Here is a 19,917-nt window from a genome sequence, read left to right as displayed (position 1 = left end):
AGACAATATGACCAAGGGAAAATATGCAATGCTTTCAGGGCGATTTCCCCGGAGTTTTCAGATTTATTTTTCCCACTCTTTTTCTCCATAGGATAGTTTCCAGGTAGCAGCAAGGTGCTCCATTACAAAGGTGGAAACTTTCCAGCTGCATACACACCTAAAAGCTAATAATCCCCGGAGCCCCTCCACTCTCTGGAGCTGCACCCCAGAGAGCCATCTCCAAGACCATTTCCCTTTCAATTAATTCTACTAGGGCCACCCAGGCCAAGAGAGGAGTCAGCGCAGCCCCTGGGTTCAGTCTAAGCAAAGCAAACATTAAAATGAAGGTTTGCGCCATGACTGAGAAGAGGCGTCTCGTCACATAAGCCCTAGCACACGGGCTGGGTGTGTTCGAGAAAGTTGGGCACGGTCCCATTCACAGCTCACCTGTAATAATAAGGGTGCTTCTTCCCATCACTGCCTTCAGAGGTGACGGCGCTGACAATGTCCTCCGTGTCCGTACTCACCAGCTTCACCGAATGGACGGTCAGGTGCTGGTTCAGGTTCGCACGGCACTTAGCAGCATAGGGGCACAAGTGGCATTTGTATTTTCTTTCCTCTGCGGGGGAAGCAACAGGAAAAAACCCAGACTGCTCTTAAAACTGAATACCCAGCACCTTGCGAGCAACCACTTAAAGCTATCCAGGAAAGGAGGGTTCAAATCTCATTTCAAACGGGGACCGAGGGAACCCCTAGGAATTATAAGTATCTAAAAGTCTTTATCCAGCAGGTCACGGCTGTATTTATTAGCACTTTCAAAGATTAAAGAAGGTTCCAGGGCAACTGGACCACCTGCTTTTTCCTAGACACCCACAGGTCCCTCTTCCTGAGAGGGGAGGCCTACAGGGGCTGAAAGAATATTGTGCGTATGTGAGTGTGTGTGTGTGCACGTGCTCCCTACGTGTCAGCCGAGGGTGGGCGCTTAGCTGGGGAAAGGAGAGTAAAACATAGCCGCATCATTTTCCCTAAGCTCCAGGCCTAGGTCAGGCAAGAAATCAAAAACTAATGAAATTACAGGGGGGAAAAAATGACTCGTGTGAAATAATTTAATGAGAAATTTTCATTTTATGTAAATAAAATTAAAAATTTCAATTAATTTCTTAATGAAACCCTCTCATAAAACTGACAATGTTTCAGGACTCTTTGCAGAGTGGCATTCTGAATTCATTCGATTCATCAAGCTAATTACAGTAAAAGGAGTAGGCTTTGCTTTCCTTGTGCAGATAAAGGTGGCAGACGGTAGCAGAAAAAGCAAAGAGCAACTCTATTTTCTATCCCTGATTCTTACTCTGTATTACTGGGCTTGGCTTTAAAAAATGCCAGTCTTAGCTACTTCATAGCAGAGAATGAGGAACGAAGTTTTTCTCCCACAAAATGTAAGGCATCGTCATTATTACTATAGGTGGTCCCCCACATCTGAAATGCTTGCGGCCCAGGGCTTGGTGGGGTTAGGGGAGGAGCCCCACGGTGCCGATAAAATACAGTTCTTTCTTCCGGGGGGGAAGGAACGGATTTTTGTTGCATTAATTTACTATTTATTCCTCCTTTATCCTTTCTTAATTTGGTTGCCTTCCCTTTCGCAACACGCAGAATCAAGCACATTTCTCTACTATTACATGAAGGTAAAGATAGCAACTATCTCTCTACCAGCTGCTCTGTCCCTCTGCTGCTCCCATTTACCATGCTAAGATGAAACCAATGAGATGGGGAGCAGCCCCATCCCCTGCACCCTCAAGATGAGAGCGATATGTTTCTTAAGAGCCCTGGAATTTTACCTGGATACACCCACATGTGTATCTTTTCTCACCAATCCTCCTTTCAATATAAATAAGACCTTTCCCAGGGCCTTCTTTGAACGTTCCAGGTGAAGTGGTTTGAAAGGTCAGGACAGAAACATTTCCACCACTTCCTGTTATAATTCTCTTAGAGAAACTCAACTTCTTGAGAGGAGAGGAGCTGGAGATCCAGAGTGCAGAAGGCATCGGAGTGAGCTCCTGACTCACCTGTGTGCAGCGAGAGATGTCGGGACAACGTCTGCTGTCGGCCAAACACTTTCCCACACACATCGCAGGGGAAAAGCTGGTCATTGAATTTCCAGGATGGCAATCCGTTTCCTGCCTCTAGTACTATCTTTTCTGTGTCTGGGCCAAAAGAGCAAAGCATCATGAGGGTAAGCAAGGCATAGTGAACAAATTTCATTTTAGGCAAGGACTTTGGCACAGCCTTCCTTCTGAAGAATGTGGGTGGTAACTGCCAGTAAGTCCCAGTAACCTCTGGTCTTCACGTTCATTTCCTGTTTCTAAGAAGGTTATTCTTGAAAGCTGTGGTGGCAAATGGATTCCAATTCTAGTCAAGTCTCCAGTGTTTTCTCTCTTTGTCACTAAAGGTCAGCCAACCAAACCCTCCAGGAGGTTGGTAGCATGGTTTAGCACGGTGCGCAGTATACAGTCAGTACTCAATATTTGCAAAGTGAGTGAATGCTTGAGTGGCATGTTAAAACGCCAGACATGCACACTCTTGCCACAAGACAGTAAATACAGAATGCCAAATCTCGGATTCTGATGGGAAAACGAATAGTTCGCTCCCTTGAAGGAAATACACTTCCACTGCCCTTTATGAAGAGAAGTTTTGCCCTAGGTTCTGGATCGTGCAAAATCCTTAATGAGGAACCTAACGTTACACAGACTCGGTGATGACAGCTGCATTCCACTTGCTATGTTTGTGCCCCCCCCCCCCCAGTTCATAGGTTGAGACCCCAGTGCCCAAGGTGAGGGTATTAGGAGGTCACACCCTGGGAGCTGACTGGGTGGTGAGGATAAGCCTCATGAATAGACTAGTGCTCTTAAAAGGACCCCCAGAGAACTCTCTTGCCCCTCTTGCCACACAGCGAGCAGCAGACAGTCTGCGACGTGGAGGAGGGCCCTTACTCGACCCTGCTGGAACCCTGATCTCAGACTTCCGGCCTGTGAACGATACATTCCTACTGTTGCTATAAGCTAGGCTGTCCGTGGTATTTTGGTACAGCGGCCTCAATGAACTCAGACACTACTCCACATAAAACTCTCTATGGCAGGAGGGCACAACTAGGATTTCCCCGAAGGTCTCAGCCTATTAGGGAAAGTGGTGAGTGCTGCCAGTTATCTGTACAGACTTCACAGCCGTGACTGAGATGTGTGGACACGAATACGTCCTCCTGTCATCTTAAAAAGTTTGTATGTTCTCATCATCCATAAGATTCCCTCTGATTGTCTCACTGTGTTTCTCCTCACTGAACTGTAATGGGCTGCACAACGTAACTTCTACAGTAATAGAAGGAGACGGGTGACAGAACACTAAAAAGGAGTGAAGGGGACACGCTGACGAGGACCCTTGTCTGGGCCACTAAGGCGCCTTGAAAGGCCTCCCTCTGAAGAACAAGACAATTCACCGAGTTGCTAGCTTGTCTTTACCTCAGTACATGATGGCGGGTCTTCTGAAAGCATGCTAGATGCTGCTTTATAGAACGGATGCCACGTGGTGATAATTAAATGGTAGAAAGAACTTTTCGTAAGATCCATGCCAATGAAACTGCTCAGACCACCGGACAGAGACCTCAGAAGAGACAACTTTATTTCCCACTATTTGGTTAAAACTGCTTCCCAGATACAGGCTTCCACCTGCATTGGGGTGAGTGGGCGGGATCAGGTTTTGTTTGAACGCAGATTTGCCCGATAGTGTAATCTAAGGACAAGCAGAAACAAACACCGGTGTGTCTAGGGAGGAGGGGCGTGGGGGATGACGGCGGAATCGCAGTCCTGTTTGCTCTGAGGCACCTGCCGGCAATCCCAACGCTGATAAGGCACATTTATTGATTTATCTGTGTTTGTTAAAACACAGCTCTTTGGGCCTCAGGGAGAACAGCCACTCTTATTAAAGCAGGGCCCTGCGACTAAAAACGGGGTTGGGGGGGAAGAGGGAGGAGTTGGGGGGAGGGGAGGCAAAAAGGGAGGTACTAGCCATTGAGCTGTTGAGGACACAAAAACCACTCTCAGATGTCTGTCTTTGAGCCCAAGCAAGCAGTGGCCATTTCAGCCATGCGGCGATGAGAGGGTATTTTAGTCGTTCCTTTTAAGTGTGTAATCAAAATGGTGCTTCAAAGGAGGGCGCCAGTCATAATTATAAGGAGAGGTCGAGAGGGTATAGGGTCTTCCAATAACCTTCACAACAAGAATGAATTAATTGGGTCACATACCAAAGAAGTTGATGCAATTAAAACTAAAGACGTCTCCTAATAATTCTTTCAAGTATTAGTCACACACTTGAGAAGCCGAAGCATCATAAGAAGGCCAATTCCCTCCACGGGCCTTAGAAAACTATTAAAACTATGAATATTTGCTGCAGCTAAAGCAGGAAGTACACGCTCCAGTCACGGGGAAGCAGCCAGAGGCATCGGGACCCAAGCCTTCTCTACACCAGCTCCTCTCCCCGCCTGCTGTCTGCGTTTCTAGCGGCCAGCCGTTTTCACTTCACAGGCCGGAACAAGGAACCACCGGCCCTTTGCAGCTCGCCCACAACACAACTTGGAAATCGCAGCCAGGTGAGGCTCCGGGGAGTGGAGGGCAGTGCGAAGGGGAGCGTTATTTTGACAAAACAAGCACCAAGGTAACGGGCCTGCAGCTCTCTTCACACACCTGCAAGGAAGCTGCCAGGGAGCTCGGCGGATGCGGCCTTCTTCCGCGTGTCCTGGAAACAGGGCCACTCAAAAGCCATGTGAGAAACTGCACACGCTTTTTGGATTCCTCCCTCCCTCTCTTTTGCCACACCCAGTCAGTCACCAAAACTGTCCATCTGGTTCTAGATGGAGATCTGAACGTGATGGGCACCTGGCAAGGACAAGCTTGGGAACGTCCATGGTCTGCCTTTCCGAAGCAGGACTGGCCCGCAGTACCCCTGAGAGCTGGCAGCTGGGGCCGCAGGCNCTGTCCATCTGGTTCTAGATGGAGATCTGAATGTGATGGGCACCTAGCAAGGACAAGCTTGGGAAAGTCCATGGTCTGCCTTTCCGAAGCAGGACTGGCCCGCAGTACCCCTGAGAGCTGGCAGCTGGGGCCGCAGGCTCTCGAGGGGCGTGCCAGAACACTGAAGCATGTTCTGGCTCTTGTTCTTGATGGTCGACCATTAACAGAAATATTTCACCATACCGGGACACCTGGGTGGCTCCACTGGTGGGGTGTCTGCGTTCAGCTCAGGTCATGATCCCGGGGGCCTGGGATTGAGCCCCGTGTTGGGCTCCCTGCTCAGTGGGGAGCCTGCTTCTCCCTCTCCCTCTGACCCTCCCCCCTGCTCCTGCTCTCACTCTCTCAAATGAATAAAAAAAATCTTTAAAAAAAGATATTTTACGAAACTTAAATTGTGAGTTTATTGGTAAATTTATAAAAACTGATACGTAGGCCTGTACTAGTCTGTATGAATCAGCAATAATGACTGTAACCCTACATTAAGGAGACCACTGTGGGGAGAGCAGCCCTGAGTATCTTNCCGTGTTGGGCTCCCTGCTCAGTGGGGAGCCTGCTTCTCCCTCTCCCTCTGACCCTCCCCCCTGCTCCTGCTCTCACCTCTCTCAAATGAATAATAAAAAAAATCTTTAAAAAAAGATATTTTACGAAACTTAAATTGTGAGTTTATTGGTAAATTTATAAAAACTGATACGTAGGCCTGTACTAGTCTGTATGAATCAGCAATAATGACTGTAACCCTACATTAAGGAGACCACTGTGGGGAGAGCAGCCCTGAGTATCTTGATTCATAGACGGAGACCCCCAGCTTCAACACTGTCCTGGGACCCGAACAAGTTGGCCTGGCTATCACTGGGGTCACAGGCTACAAGTTTAACAAAAAGATTTCATGTTCTGGTGTGTGTATGTGTACAACATTGTGGAAGCTAAGACTGATATACTTTATGTAAAGTTTTTCTATTATTTGATTTTTAAAAAACTTAGGAAACGAACTAACGAAAGATCTCAAAGACCTTTCTGGGATCTCAATTCTTCCTGAACTGAGTCATCACCTCTCACCAGGATTGATGTTAAAGCCTCCTGAACAGCCCCTCTCCATCCCAGTAGCCCGCCCTCACTGGTTCCAGAATGGTCTTTCGGAGGCACAAATCTGATGTGTCTTGTCCTGTATTCCAACGGCCCCTCCAGGCTAGGCTCCTTCAAGTGCCTTCTGAGGACTGTCACAGCCCTTCACAATCCTCTAACCACCTCCCACCTCCCGCTCCCCACTTCACCCCCAGCCACCCAAATGCTCAGCAGACTGAGCTGCTTGTCCTTTTGGAAAACAAACCAGTCCCTCTGAAGCCGGCAGTGCTTTCAAATCCGTTGTACCGGCACCAGAAGCCCCTCCCCACGCCAGCACTTCCGCCGGCCCAGTCAATGTCAAGCCCTGTCCAGATTTCATCTCCTCGGTAAAGCCTTCCCCAGGTCCCAGGCCGAATGACTCATTTCCCCTTCTCTGTCCCAAAGCCCTTTTATGAATACTTTCATTGCACCACTTTACCTGTTATATTATTTGTTTACGTATCTTCCATATTACATGTATCTTTTTCACATACACCAGCCAGTGAGTCCAACAAGCAGGGGTGCTCCTTAAATGCGTTCTCTGGCCCCCCTTCCCTGTTAGAATGTGAGTCATCGAGCGGAAGGGGTTCTCCGTGATTGACTTCTGCGTCCTCAGCATCAGCACAGTGCCTGATATATGACAAGTGAGTAGTACAGATGTGCTGACTGCAGGAATGACTGAATGGAAGCATCTAAGTGAGGCAGGGAATAAACACCATTCTTCTTTTACAGTGGGAATGACTGAGGCCTGGAGACGGTGTTGGTTAGGGTTTATGGCCAATTCAGGGTGAAAATAAGGCTACTTGCCTTCTAAATAGGTGTTTTAACTCAACCCAAGAACTGTGACTTAAGGATTTTATTAGTGAAAATATCTGCGGGTCTGAGCCATACCCCAAAGGTTCTATATCCTTCCTTCTTCCCAATAACAACAAGCCAGGAGATTATTCTTTTCAAGACAAACTCTCTGGCTGACTTGGTTGATCAGTTAACCCAGCAGCCCAGCACCCCATGAGGAACTCTTCCCATTCACTGTCAGTAGCAACAAGTATCAGCCAGCTGAGCACATTTCCACCTCAACTGTCTTCTTCTGTTCTGCTCAAAAACAAAACTTAGTTTCTTTTAGATGCACAGGGAATTTGCATTATAAAACCTTTATTGAAGTATAACACTTAAAAGAAAATTCCACATAATAGTAACTGCTTTTAAACAGTTCATAGTCACGAAACAGTTTGGAATATAAGTATTATTTTAAAACATTTTTGCTTTTCTTCATCTTTATTCCCATATCTCTTAGCATTTGTTTCATTATTTTAAGTAGCTGTGAATAATGATTTTCTTCATTTCTCTTAGAGCAAAATACTCCTCTAATATCTTTTTTATAGAGAGTCTCTGAGGATTTCATCTCCTACAAAGCATTTTATTTACCTTCAACGTCTTAGCCTCTGATTCCTAGTATATCCACTAATTTTTTCCACGAATTCGTGACTACTCAGTTTTATCTGATCAGCTGTGTCTCTCCCTACTTTCCCACCTGTGGCTTTTGTCTTGAATGTCATTTGGGACTTTCCCTCTTTCCTAAACTGGTTTCTGTTTTACATGAAGTAAATATGTATATAGGAACAAGCACTTTTATCCCCATGGTACAGTTGGAAAAACAGGAGCTGAGGGAAAGGAGAGTCACCATCTTAGCAGTCCCAAAACGAGGCTCTCACAGTTTGCAGTGAACTGTGGCCCCTCATTCATAATGAGGCCTAATGACCAAGAGACGGTATGCCAAACTGTGCCTCTTATGACCTAGTGACAAGGGAACACGTTTCATTTCATGCATGGGTCCTGGGACGAGAACAGCAAGTGCTTCTCGAAAAATTTCCATGAAATAAATCCAGCTGGTAGAATCTGGGAGGGAGCCTNGTAGAATCTGGGAGGAAGCCTGAGAGACTCGAAGGAACATTAGACCGAGGACAGGACTTAGATTCCTTCGAAACCATCTCTTTCATTTCCATGAGGAAAACACCAAGGCATAAATTCCAGGCCCTCTCCCACAACTTGTACAAGGCTCAGTACCAGAACCAGGTTTTCATAGTAACCAAGGCTCCGTCCTGCCCCAAACCTTAGTTCCAAGGTTTTCATAGTAACCAAGGCTCTGTCCTGCCGCAAACCTTAGTTCAGGGAGGAATCTTAAGGATCTTCTCCTTCTATGTTCTCTTCTTTCTTATAAGGACACTGAGGCCTCGAGAAGTGAATTACCCCAGGTAACCTGGCTCATGACTCTGCGAGAGCAGAGACTTCAGACCCACGGGCTCACTGAAGCTCCTCCAAGCCTTTTGGGATCAATGCCAAAGTCTACAACAAACAAGGAAGGGATTTTTCTTCTCCTCCTGTTCTTCGGCTCTGAGTTTAATATTCTTGGTTACAAGTGGACATGTGCAGATTTAGCAACAATTCACAGACACTAGGATTTCTTTCCATTTTTCTTCTTGAAAGTGTCAGCCTAGAATATTTCCAGCCACAGAGAAGTTAGAAACTGTAGTATGTCAAGAGTCAGAATAAAGAAGGAACAAGAGGGAGATGGGAAAATCCTAAAGCCAACTCCCTCTGAGGTAAACTAGTTATTACTGAAGAATATTCCCTTGGGCCTTTCATTGACACTTGGGGAGCATTTTTGGTAAACAAACAAACAAGCAACCCCCACCCCCCACCCCTATCAAACTATACCAAAAAAAGGACAAGCAGGTCAAAGGAAAGGACTTGAGTTTGCTTTTTTTCCATTTGAACAGCATCTAGCTCCCGACTGGTGAACTGTTTGGCTTTGTTGGTGTGCTTTGCTGTGTGAGATCTCTGTATCTCCTGCCAAAACAAACTTCTCAAAGAACCATCTACCAACCTGACTTTGGCAAGAGAAATGCGGAGAGGAGAAGGCTTTATTTGGTTAAAGCCGTAAGCAGAAGATTGGACAAAATGTGACCTCAACGCATAAAGAACTGTCCAGATTGACTAAGTCTGCATTGGCTGCTGCATGAGGAAAAGGCTCTGGGGCCGCCTGCGTTTTCCATTATGACAGATGGTATTTTGATCATTTCTTTCTTTCATTGTCAAGCCTGGAGTTTCAAGGCCAATCTCAACTGAAATTCTGAAATCCTGTGCATTTAGAGTCAGAATCCTGGATAGGTGATTATCTGGTTAGATCCTGGCCCTATGGGCTCCATCCTTTGCTTTCATGGGCTCTGCAGGCCTCTGCTTAAAACAAGCCGCCGTCTTCTGAGGGCTGCTTGTGAATTAAGGAGTCGGCTGTGGTGAAGGACTCTGGGGGAATTGACATCTTTGCTCTAGTGCTTCCAGTTCTTCTATAGTCTTAATTTTTTTTCTTTTTAAAGGTAACTTGGCAGGTCCTACCAGATCTATTAGGTTCCCTAGGGTCACCTCTGTGCAGGTCTTGCTGTAACCAAATCCCCTTTAAGGACCCCTGCAAACACTCTCCCAAAGCATGGGATTTTCTGCTGGTCAAGACGTCAATTCAGTGAACAGCTAGGGCAGCAGAATTTAGTGATCGTTTGGGTCAATCTGTGACCAATTAAAAACACTGGATGGTGATTCTTAGGCATAAGAGTTCACAGGCTCGATCTTCTGTAGGCTTATTTCAAACTTTACTGCTTAACAAACTTAGGAGAGTCCACGTACAGGCCTCAGGAAGATGAAGCCCATCAAGCATCCCTCCAAAACCTTCCATGAAATAAACCCAGCTGGTAGAATGTGGGAGGGAGTTCTATCAAACTCTACTCAATAGAACATTAGATCAAGCAGAGGACACAGATTCCTCTGACTCCAACTCTTACATTTCCATGAGGAAAAAACCAAGGCATAAATTCCAGGCCCTCTTCCACCCCAGGGCACCCCACAACTTGTACCAGAATCAAGGTTGAGAACCAGAATCAAGACTTCCACAATTATGAAGGCTCCATGCTGCCCCAAACCTTAGTTCAGGGAAGAACCTTAAGGATTCTCTTCTCCAAAGTTCTCTTCTTACATTTAAGGAAACTGAAGCCCAAAGTACTTAAGCAATTGCCCCACAGTCTCATTCAGGCTCCTTTCAGCCTTGAGGAATCAATGTCAAAGTCTACAACCATGAACGGTTTGTAAAACTGGTTCTTAGTAAACATCCTGGGATCAACCCAGAAAAGTGGAATGAAATTTTTCCTTAGTGCTGGGCAACAGTTAGCCTCAACTAAATCCTTACCAGTTGACTTGTAATCTTTTTTTTTTTTAATTTTTTAAAAAGATTTTATTTATTCAATTGCCAGAGATAGAGACAGCCAGCGAGAGAGGGAACACAAGCAGGGGGAGTGGGAGAGGAAGAAGCAGGCTCATCGGAGGAGCCTGATGTGGGGCTCGATCCCATAATGCCAGTATCACGCCCTGAGCCGAAGGCAGACGCTTAACCGCTATGCCACCCAGGCACCCCAACTTGTAATCTCTTAAGCTGGTAAAGAATCATAGATGCTTTTGGGGCGCCTGGGTGGCGCAGTCGTTAAGCGTCTGCCTTTAGCTCAGGGCGTGATCCCGGCGCTCTGGGATCGAGCCCCACGTCCTGGGATCGAGCCCCACGTCAGGCTCCTCTGCTGGGAGCCTGCTTCTTCCTCTCCCACTCCCCCTGCTTGTGTTCCCTGTCTCACTGGCTATCTCTCTCTGTCAAATAAATAAATAAAATCTTTAAAAAAAAAAAGAATCATAAATGCTTTCTACATCTGTTGGTATGTTTGTTTGGTTTTGTTTGTTTGTTTTCTGTGCAGGGCATTTTAAGTCAATAGAAGAAAACTGGACCTCGAATACTCTGGTGACTGACAATGGCTAGGACTTGGTACCCCTAATTCCACTGAGGCTAATCATACAGAACTTGAGCACTTCAGGGAACTTCTCTAAGCATCCACACATGGAGCATCACAGCCAGCCTCTGTCACCTCTGTCTAACTTAACCTTAAAAAAAAAATGCTTTGGGAATTTGGCTGCTGCTGCTACATTTTCCCCTTACTTGTATTTCCAAGATCAGTGGGTCCTCAACAAGTGCTTACTGAATACATGAGACAGTCACATCACCAAGATCACAATTGTTGAACTAAATGGCAACCTGATTCTACGTTGCAACATGAAAGCAAACTGACAATATTGATTCAGGAGTCACATCTAAAGGACTTGGGTTATTATCTTGCCAAATACATAGATCAGTGATCATCTCTCTTCTTAATGATGACAGTAGGACTTAAAGTCTCAGCAGATGTCCTCAGAATGTCCTAATGTTGGGGACATGTATAAATCTTTGCTAGAAAACCATCAGGCCTGGGAGCTATGTCCTTCTTGTGGCTTTGTGACAGACACTGCTGACTGTTTACATAATATTTAACAGAGCTACAATTATTTTATTTTTCCGGTGGTTATGTGCCCAGTTAAAAACATGCTCTTCCCTTCCCAGCCTCCACCGCAGCTACGGGCTAGCCATGAAACACAGTGCAGGCCAATGAGATATAGGTAGGAGTTCCTGGGGAGAGAGTCTCTGACATTCCCCCACTCCCTGAAAAAATGACAGTCTTGTAAAAAGGCCATTCACCCTGGGCTCTTCATCCTCAGATATATGGAGGTACAGCAGCCCTCTTTCAACCATGAAGATGAACACCATCTAATAAGGGTTGGTAGAGCAGAATATTAGAAGGAGGCTAGGTCCTCAAATAGCTACACCAGCCCTATCCTGTCTGTTTCTGAATTCCTTCTTATGTGGAAAAAACAGACCCCCATTTGGTTAAGTCACTGTGGTTAAGCTGAACATAATTCTAACAGATAAAGGCTTAAACTGTATAACCAGTTTCACCCCATTCTGGCAGTTTATCTCCATTATGCAAAACAATATCAGAGTTTGTTAAAAGTATATTAAGGAGATAATGCATAATTAACACAATAGTTTACATTTATGGAGGATTTACCATTGTGTGAGCTACTGTACTATGCAGTTTACACATATTACATCGAACCTTATAACCACACTATGCATAAGTTACTGGTATTACCATTCCCATTTTACCAAAAAGAAAAAAAAAAAGGAGTAGCAGGCTTAAGGAGGTTGAACAATGAATTCAAGGTCACCCAGCTAGTAAGGGACAGGCTATCGTAAACCCAAGTCTGTCTGATTCTAAAGCCCATATCCTTGACCATTCATTACATTATACTATTCTTTACTGTGAGATCAAAGAAGAAAATGCAAGCATTCTGGTTTCTTTTACCAGAGACAAATCTGTTGCAGTTTTGATTTGTTCTACTTTAAATTTTCCTGTATTCACCGACCACCAAGAAGAAGCATCTGTGACCACATAAATTTAAAGGGGGCTTTTACTGGGGCAACCCCAATGCTTCGCCCAGGACCTAAATGGACAGAGTGGTGCACTCAGAGCTTTGGCCTCATTTCTCTTGCCCACTTCCTCCCTCTGCTTCCTAGCTCTTGACTGCTGGTGGCTTGCTGCCTATCAAAACTCTGAGCGCCAATTAAGTACATTTTAATTACCAAATTCCTTTTAGGTCAACTTTCACTTGCCCCAGAATAAGACCCTATATTGACTATTCCAACTTTTCCCAGGAAAGGAAAAAACAGGCACTCAAGTGTGGAGCTACCCCACCGAGTATTAGGAGATGGCAAATCTTTAAATCTGAGTTTCCTTCTATGAATTATTAGAAAGTATGGGCACATATGAGAACATCTTGAGAAAAAAACATCATTGTCTGGGCAAACAGAATTGGGCAAAAAGAGGGATCTTTTTTCTTTAGTGTTACACTAGATGCTAATATGTATTTATTGAATAGATGTGGGGATGAATAAACTAAAGGAAAATAGCAGAATATGATAAAATATGAAAATTCAGACTTCGAAAACACCTCCTAAGGTACGAAGATTTTAACGTCCACTTACTCCTAAAATTATATGGTGCGCTATGCAACACACCTCTAGAGTGTTTTTATTTTTTATTTTTATTTTTTTTTAATTTTATTTTATTATATTGTGTTAATCACCATACAGTACATCCCCAGATTCCGATGTAAAGTTTGATGCTTCATTAGTTGCGTATAACACCCAGTGCACCATGCAATACGTGCCCTCCCTACTACCCATCACCAGGCTATCCCCTTCCCCCACCCCCTCCCCTCTGAAGTCCTCAGTTTGCCTCTCACAGTCCATAGTCTCTCATGTTTCATTCCCCCCTCTGATTACCCCCCTTTTCTTTATCCCTTTCTTCCCCTACCGATCCTCCTAGTTCTTATGTTCCATAGATGAGAGAAATCATATGATAATTGTCTTTCTCTGCTTGACTTATTTCACTTAGCATTATCTCCTCCAGTGCCGTCCATGTTGCAGCAAATGTTGAGAATTCGTTCTTTCTGATAGCTGAGTAATATTCCATTGTATATATGGACCACAGCTTCTTAATCCAGTCATCTGTTGAAGGGCATCTCGGCTCCTTCCATGATTTGGCTATTGTGGACAATGCAGCTATGAACATTGGGGTGCATATGGCCCTTCTCTTTACTACGTCTGTATCTTTGGGGTAAACACCCAGTAGTGCAATGGCTGGGTCATAGGGTAGTTCAATTTTTAACTTTTTAAGGGACCTCCACACTGTTTTCCAGAGTGGCTGTACCAACTTGCATTCCCACCAACAATGTAGGAGGGATCCCCTTTCTCCACATCCTCTCCAACAATTGTTGTTTCTTGCCTTGTCTATCTTTGCCATTCTAACTGGCGTAAGGTGGTATCTCAGTGTGGTTTTGATTTGAATTTCCCTGATGGCTAATGATTTTGAACATTTTTTCATGTGTCTGTTAGCCATTTGTATGTCTTCATTGGAAAAGTGTCTGTTCATATCTTCTGCCCATTTTATGATTTGTTTATTTGTTTCTCGTGTATTGAGTTTGAGAAGTTCTTTGTAGATCTTGGATACCAGTCCTTTATCTGTGGTGTCCTTTGCAAATATATTCTCCCATTCCGTGGGCTGTCTCTTAGTTTTTTTGACTGTTTCCTTGGCTGTGCAGAAGCTCTTTATCCTGATAAAGTCCCATAAGTTCATTTTATCTTTTATTTCTCTTGCCTTTGGAGATGTGTCGTGAAAAAGGTTGCTCTGGCCGATGTCATAGAAGTTGTTGCCTATGTTCTCCTCTAGAATTTTGATGGATTCCTGTCTCACATTGAGGTCTTTCATCCATTTGGAGTTTATTTTTGTGTATGGTGTGAGAGAGTGGTCAAGTTTCATTCTTTTGCATGTAGCTGTCCAATTTTCCCAGCACCATTTATTGAAGAGACTGTCTTTTTTCCACCGGATGTTTTTTCCTGCTTTATCAAAGATNTGTTTTTAAAAATATTTAGTTGTTTCTTTTAAAATTCAAGTCACAGCATTTCCAAATATTATTCAAGTAAGCCTCCAGGGATTCCACACTTCTCTTCACTAAGATTGGAATCCACTGGTATTCTCAATTATTCTAGTCCTCTTTTCTTATGGACAAGCCTTGATCATATCATCCATTCCTTTAAAGATTTCTAAATTTCCTTAAAGTCCTTATCAGCTCCCAGACACTGCAATATTCTTGTGTGACTACATCCAGTTTCAAATTTTCAGTCTTCTTCTCTCCCTGCTCCTAATCTATTCAACTCTGTATTAATAGAAAATATAACTCTTCTATTTTGCCTTTCTCTTGACCTTGGGCTTCAGCACATTATAACATTTATGTTAGTTGATGTCAGCTTTAACATCTTAGGCAACTCTGATCACAAATATTTTTCTCCTTGACCCAGATATACTATCTATTTTATTAAACAGTTATGTGTTTTCATACGGTGGAGATGGCTGTTTGTTGGTTTATTTAATGATTTTTCCCCCAGGCAGGGATCATAGACAGGATCAGGAAATACCTTGTAAGGTAGGAGAGGAGGGAAAGGATTGTTAGTATTTTCCTATGAAAGTATGCCATACCGACTGGCAGCGCTGGTAATTTGTTACCAAGAATAATAAGTAACACAGTTGGCAAATATTTTACTTTTAAAATAAATATATCAGGCCATCTCCATAATAATATCATTGTTAATAGTTCGAAAATCTCTGGCTAAGGTTTACTTAGCACTTACTTTGTTCCAGGCACGGGGCTAAGGCTAAGTCCTTTGCTTGCATTATTTCATTTAATCTTCACAACAATACATTGAGATTGGTCTCATTATTATCTTCATTTTATAGATGAGAGAAATCAAAGCTCAGAACCATTAAGGAATAGCCTATTCTCACAGAGCTGCTAAGAGGCAGAGCCAAGAGCTGAACCCAGGATACTCAAGCTAGAAGAACGTGTGATCTCCGGCTTCCCTTATACTGCAGTAACCCTCTGGGTGTGTTCGTGGGGTGTGTCACTTCTTTTTGCGAAGGATCTTTAGTCTCTGTATCAAAGTAGAAAAAGGCTGACAACTGCTGGCTTGGAGATTTTCATAGGCTGATGACCTTGATTTGGAGCAGGTCCTATGGAGGCCATGGTCATGTGTTTCATTTTTCTCTTTCCTAGGTGGCAAGTGTCACTGCATTCTATGGTCTCAGAAGAAAACACAGTCTTATCAGCTGCCTTGAACACAAATGTCCCTGTTGAATACACTATGGAAGGCTTAACGTAAATTTAATCCTATTCCAAACAGATATCCTATCGACAATGGGGTCTTGAAGAATTGAACTTGTATATGAAAGTTAGGGCATTATCATTATCAACAGAAATAAATGGAAAATCTAAGCCACTTCTATTTAATCATTTCAGGATAGAGAGAATAAAAAATGGATTTTTGGCTCACAAACCAGACATGTAAATATCTATTGGCCTGAAAATATGTGCAGAAACAGATAATACTCAATGATACAACTCCAAAGTAGTTCAGCAAAAGGAGAAATCTATTTTTTTAAAAAAAGTATCTTCTATTTCGATTTGAAATTTGAATGGAAATCAAATAAATTAAATAGAAGATATCAATTGTAGTATTTCAGCTACGAATCAAACTATTAAAAAATCAAACAATACATTTGGACAAACAGTGGCAGTCCCTTCCACCGCACTGAAAATGCAATATATTCTAGCTATGTGCCCTGTATTACTGTAGGTGGTCTATATGTACTTACATCTTCTGACTTGGTCAACTTTGAAAGCATCTCTACTTCTCTACCTTTACACAGATCTTAAATAGAGTAGACAATAAATATTTGTTGATTTGATTAAGATTGCACTAAGTATAGGCAAAAGAGGGACCATATGCACTGATGCATGACAGATGTAAATTCATATAATCACGTGCAAAGAGACAAAACCGAGACATTCCCATATCTGTGGTGCCTCTTCCCACTCCATAACAGAAAGCCACCACCCTCTAACTTTGATGATGAAAGTTCAACCTTTTTTGGAGACTTCCCCTCAGCAGAATCTTTGCCTCACCTTCTGTGAACTAGGGAGAACTAAAAAGGAGGCACACGACGCCTTCTAGTTTCGAGAGAGCCCGAGGTGCGGGTCAGCTAATTGCCCAACGTCATACAGTAAAATCCTGACTGGCAGTGAACCAGTCTTAGCTTAGTGCCCTCTTCACCTCCTCCCCCCTGCTTGCCCACAGGCTGAAGTTCAGGTTCTTAATCACACCACAGACCGAAGGTTTTGCATAACGAATCATTCCCCAAACTGTACACTGTATGATAGAACATGTCCTATAGTGGAGAACAGATGTCACCATGAGAATCTTATTTTCTGCTTTTTCCCAATTTTGGCATGTGCACATTTGTAACCTTAACGTGGCATGAACAAAGATTCTTGCATTTCATATTAATATGGGGACTCACAAATGCTCCTTGAATTGGAATGCTGCCACATTCTGATGAACAGCGTATGGCTGTTATTTCAGCGTATGAATTTGCCTCAAGGTCCTGTTGGTGTGTTCGGAGCTGAAAATGTGGTCACATTCTAATCTTACAGGAGATAATGTCAGGTGAAACTCCTAGAGATATCTCCCTTTCTCACTTAAAAAGCACACACATACCCGACACCGTAAAGGCCACTGGAAAAGCTCTTTACTTATCAAGACCAAAGCCACACAGCTATTTCTACTGTTAAGGAGACCATAACATCCTCAGCAGAACAGAGCACTGAATCACACCAAATCCCCAGTACTTGCCTGGCAGGTAATTGGGGGGAAAAAGTGAGTTTCCAAAGGGAAGGTTTTCAGATAGGCACACCTATTCTTCCAAAGTGAAGGTTTAACCCAAATGGCAAACCACGATGCCTAGACTAGGGCTGTTAAGCACACACGTGTGCCTGCCAAAAGATCAGGCACCACCAGCTGCTTACGGGGAGTGACCGTGTCTGCTGCTGCTTCCCTCGCTGCATTACTTCTAGATAATATTACCCCCTCACTAAGGCACCATGACAGGCATTAAGTATGCCCTTTTAACCCACTTTTGTCCTCAGGGACAGAATGTGGAAGTGCTGAATCACGATTTGATTAGGTTCATGTATGCGGGGCAATGGGCACGTTTAAAAAAAGAGAACTAGAAGCAGCTGTCATTTTTCTAAAATTCTTTGCTGTGCCTGTTCAGCTACAGTAGGGCGTCTTATGCCAGGGGCTCCTCAACTAAGGCTTCCAACTGCCTTTCCATTTGGAGCCAGTCAACTAATACATCATATAAGAATGTGTAAAAGAGAATGGGTTGTCGATTCCGGGTACCCATATATTTGGCCTAGTAGTTACATAATCTTGTCTCCATATGGAGATAAAATGGCCTACTGAACGTAGTAATACGCTCCAACGTGACTCCATTGAACCACGTCTTTGGGCCTTGATGTGCACCCTATAGAAAAGATGCTAACATTCTCTATATCCTGTTAAATGGGGAAGGATGTAACCATTTGATTCCACAGGGTAGAAAAACTTGCCGTTTGCAAGCATACTTCATTTCCCATTTTAATTATCAGCTTGAAAGGAGGCTTTTTAGTCTTTCAAGTGGAGGGCTGCTTGAGAATAAATGTTCCAAAAATAAATACCAATACACACAGATATGTTTTCACTTGTCTGTATATACAATATCTCTGGAAGGATGCCACGAAAACTGGTAACACTGGTTGAGTGGCAGATAAGGGGGGGTGGGGGGAGGGTGGTAGGAGCCAGGAGCAGCGCACTGGTGGTGGAAAGAAGGGTGAGAGGAACACTTTATTTCATCACTTGCAAATTGAATTTCTAACTAACCCTAAAGATTCGGTATCATCTCTCCATTTACCCTCTTAACACTTGTGCAGGAAATATGGCAACAGCACCAATAATGAAATCTACTGAGAGTTAATGATGTGCCAGGCGCTCTGTAAAGTACCTGATGTAAGTTATATCATTGCTTTTCTGAGGAACCTATATGGTAGGTGCTGTCCCCTTTTCATAGATCCTGAACCAAACCATACACGCTGATCAGAAGTGGACATGCTGGGGATGTCCTTCCAAGGACAGCCCTGAGTTACATAATTCTGGGACTACATTTGCAATAATGATTAATCAATGGAATCCTAGTACGATCTCATATTCCAAAACAAACACTGAGGTGTTCAAGAGTCTCCCACAAACAAATCATATGTGGTTCAAGTCAGAGTAGGAGTCTCTGTGTTGGAGAAAAGAGACGCTAGAGAACAGAGTAAGTACAGATCTTGCTCTTAAAGGCAAACTCATTGCCTTCACCTAAAATTATTTTCAAAAGCTTTATGTTGACCTTTACAGACACTCCCTTTACTGCTCTTATTTATGATAATAGCCAGAGGATTATCTTTCTATCAAGTTACAACTGTTTACCTGGTCACTTCCAGGAGTCTTATGCTTTGTTCAAGTTGGTCAAGGAAAGATTTGTGAAGTCCCTGAACTTTTGGGAGGTAATTCCTAGCCCCCTACTCACAAATGCCTGCCTTAGAGGAAATGGACTTTGTCCCCTTTTCATTGGAGCTTATTCACCAATGTAAGGCAACCAGTCTCCATTCCCATGGGTTCCTTCTATGCCTTTGTTTCCTGTATTCATTTATTTTAAAAACAAAGAGGGAAAGAGTGGAACCCCAGTTTTTCTGTTCGGAGGAATTAACACTCTGAGACCTGTTTCTTCAAGTTATGAATAATTTTTCAGCTTATACTATAATATGTTGAGTTTTAAGAGATCAAAGCTTCTGTGGTAGAAATGGAAATGATTTCTCTGAAAATTCCCACTGTACTGTTGTTAAACCCACACGACTTGTGAGTGCTTACTAGTCAGCCTACTAAATATTTTGGCACTAAATAATTTCGGTCTAAATAATTTTCATTTCCATATGACTGTATGAAATTGTTTTCTTTATTATTTTCTGTTGGTAAAATAATAATAATTGCTATAGAGTAACCAAGATCCTTATTCCCTGAATTTAAGATGAAATGGATACAGGATAAGCCTGTTAAGTTTTATGTTGTGAGGACCAAAGGGACTTTGAGAAGAAAATCAAGACAAAGGTTTGTGTACTGGAGTTTGGTTGCTCACACTAACTTCACATTCACCCCAGAGTATGTTACGGCCTGTAGAAAATACATCCTGCCCTCAATACAACCATATACATGATTTGCATTTCTATCACTTCATACAGAAGTAAAATGGTGACGTGCTGTCAAAATTTACACTAGTAAAAAGTATGCAATGAGACCTAACAATGAACATGGGTGTTTTAGGGGCCAAACTATACTATCAGCAAT

The 19,917-nt window shown here is 43.4% G+C and overlaps 1 protein-coding gene across 8 annotated transcripts in view; it reads right to left on the bottom strand.

The window, feature by feature from the left end:
- The window catches only part of ZNF827 (zinc finger protein 827), a 166,702-nt gene that overhangs the window by 17,375 nt on the left and 129,410 nt on the right, over positions 1–19,917 (bottom strand). For all 8 annotated transcript variants that reach the window (XM_011221025.3, XM_019796420.2, XM_034661557.1 and 5 more), the window contains exons 9-10: positions 2,043–2,180; positions 427–598 (exon numbers count right to left, since the gene is read on the bottom strand). In XM_011221025.3, the coding sequence (XP_011219327.2) occupies positions 427–598; positions 2,043–2,180 (310 nt within the window). The remainder of the gene's footprint in view (positions 1–426; positions 599–2,042; positions 2,181–19,917) is intronic.

This window comes from Ailuropoda melanoleuca, chromosome 5 (assembly GCF_002007445.2).
Source record: "Ailuropoda melanoleuca isolate Jingjing chromosome 5, ASM200744v2, whole genome shotgun sequence".
In the NCBI taxonomy this organism is placed as follows: domain Eukaryota; kingdom Metazoa; phylum Chordata; class Mammalia; order Carnivora; family Ursidae; genus Ailuropoda; species Ailuropoda melanoleuca.
The sequence above is the reverse complement of the archived record's forward strand: the minus strand, read 5'-3'. Positions and strand labels throughout refer to the sequence as shown.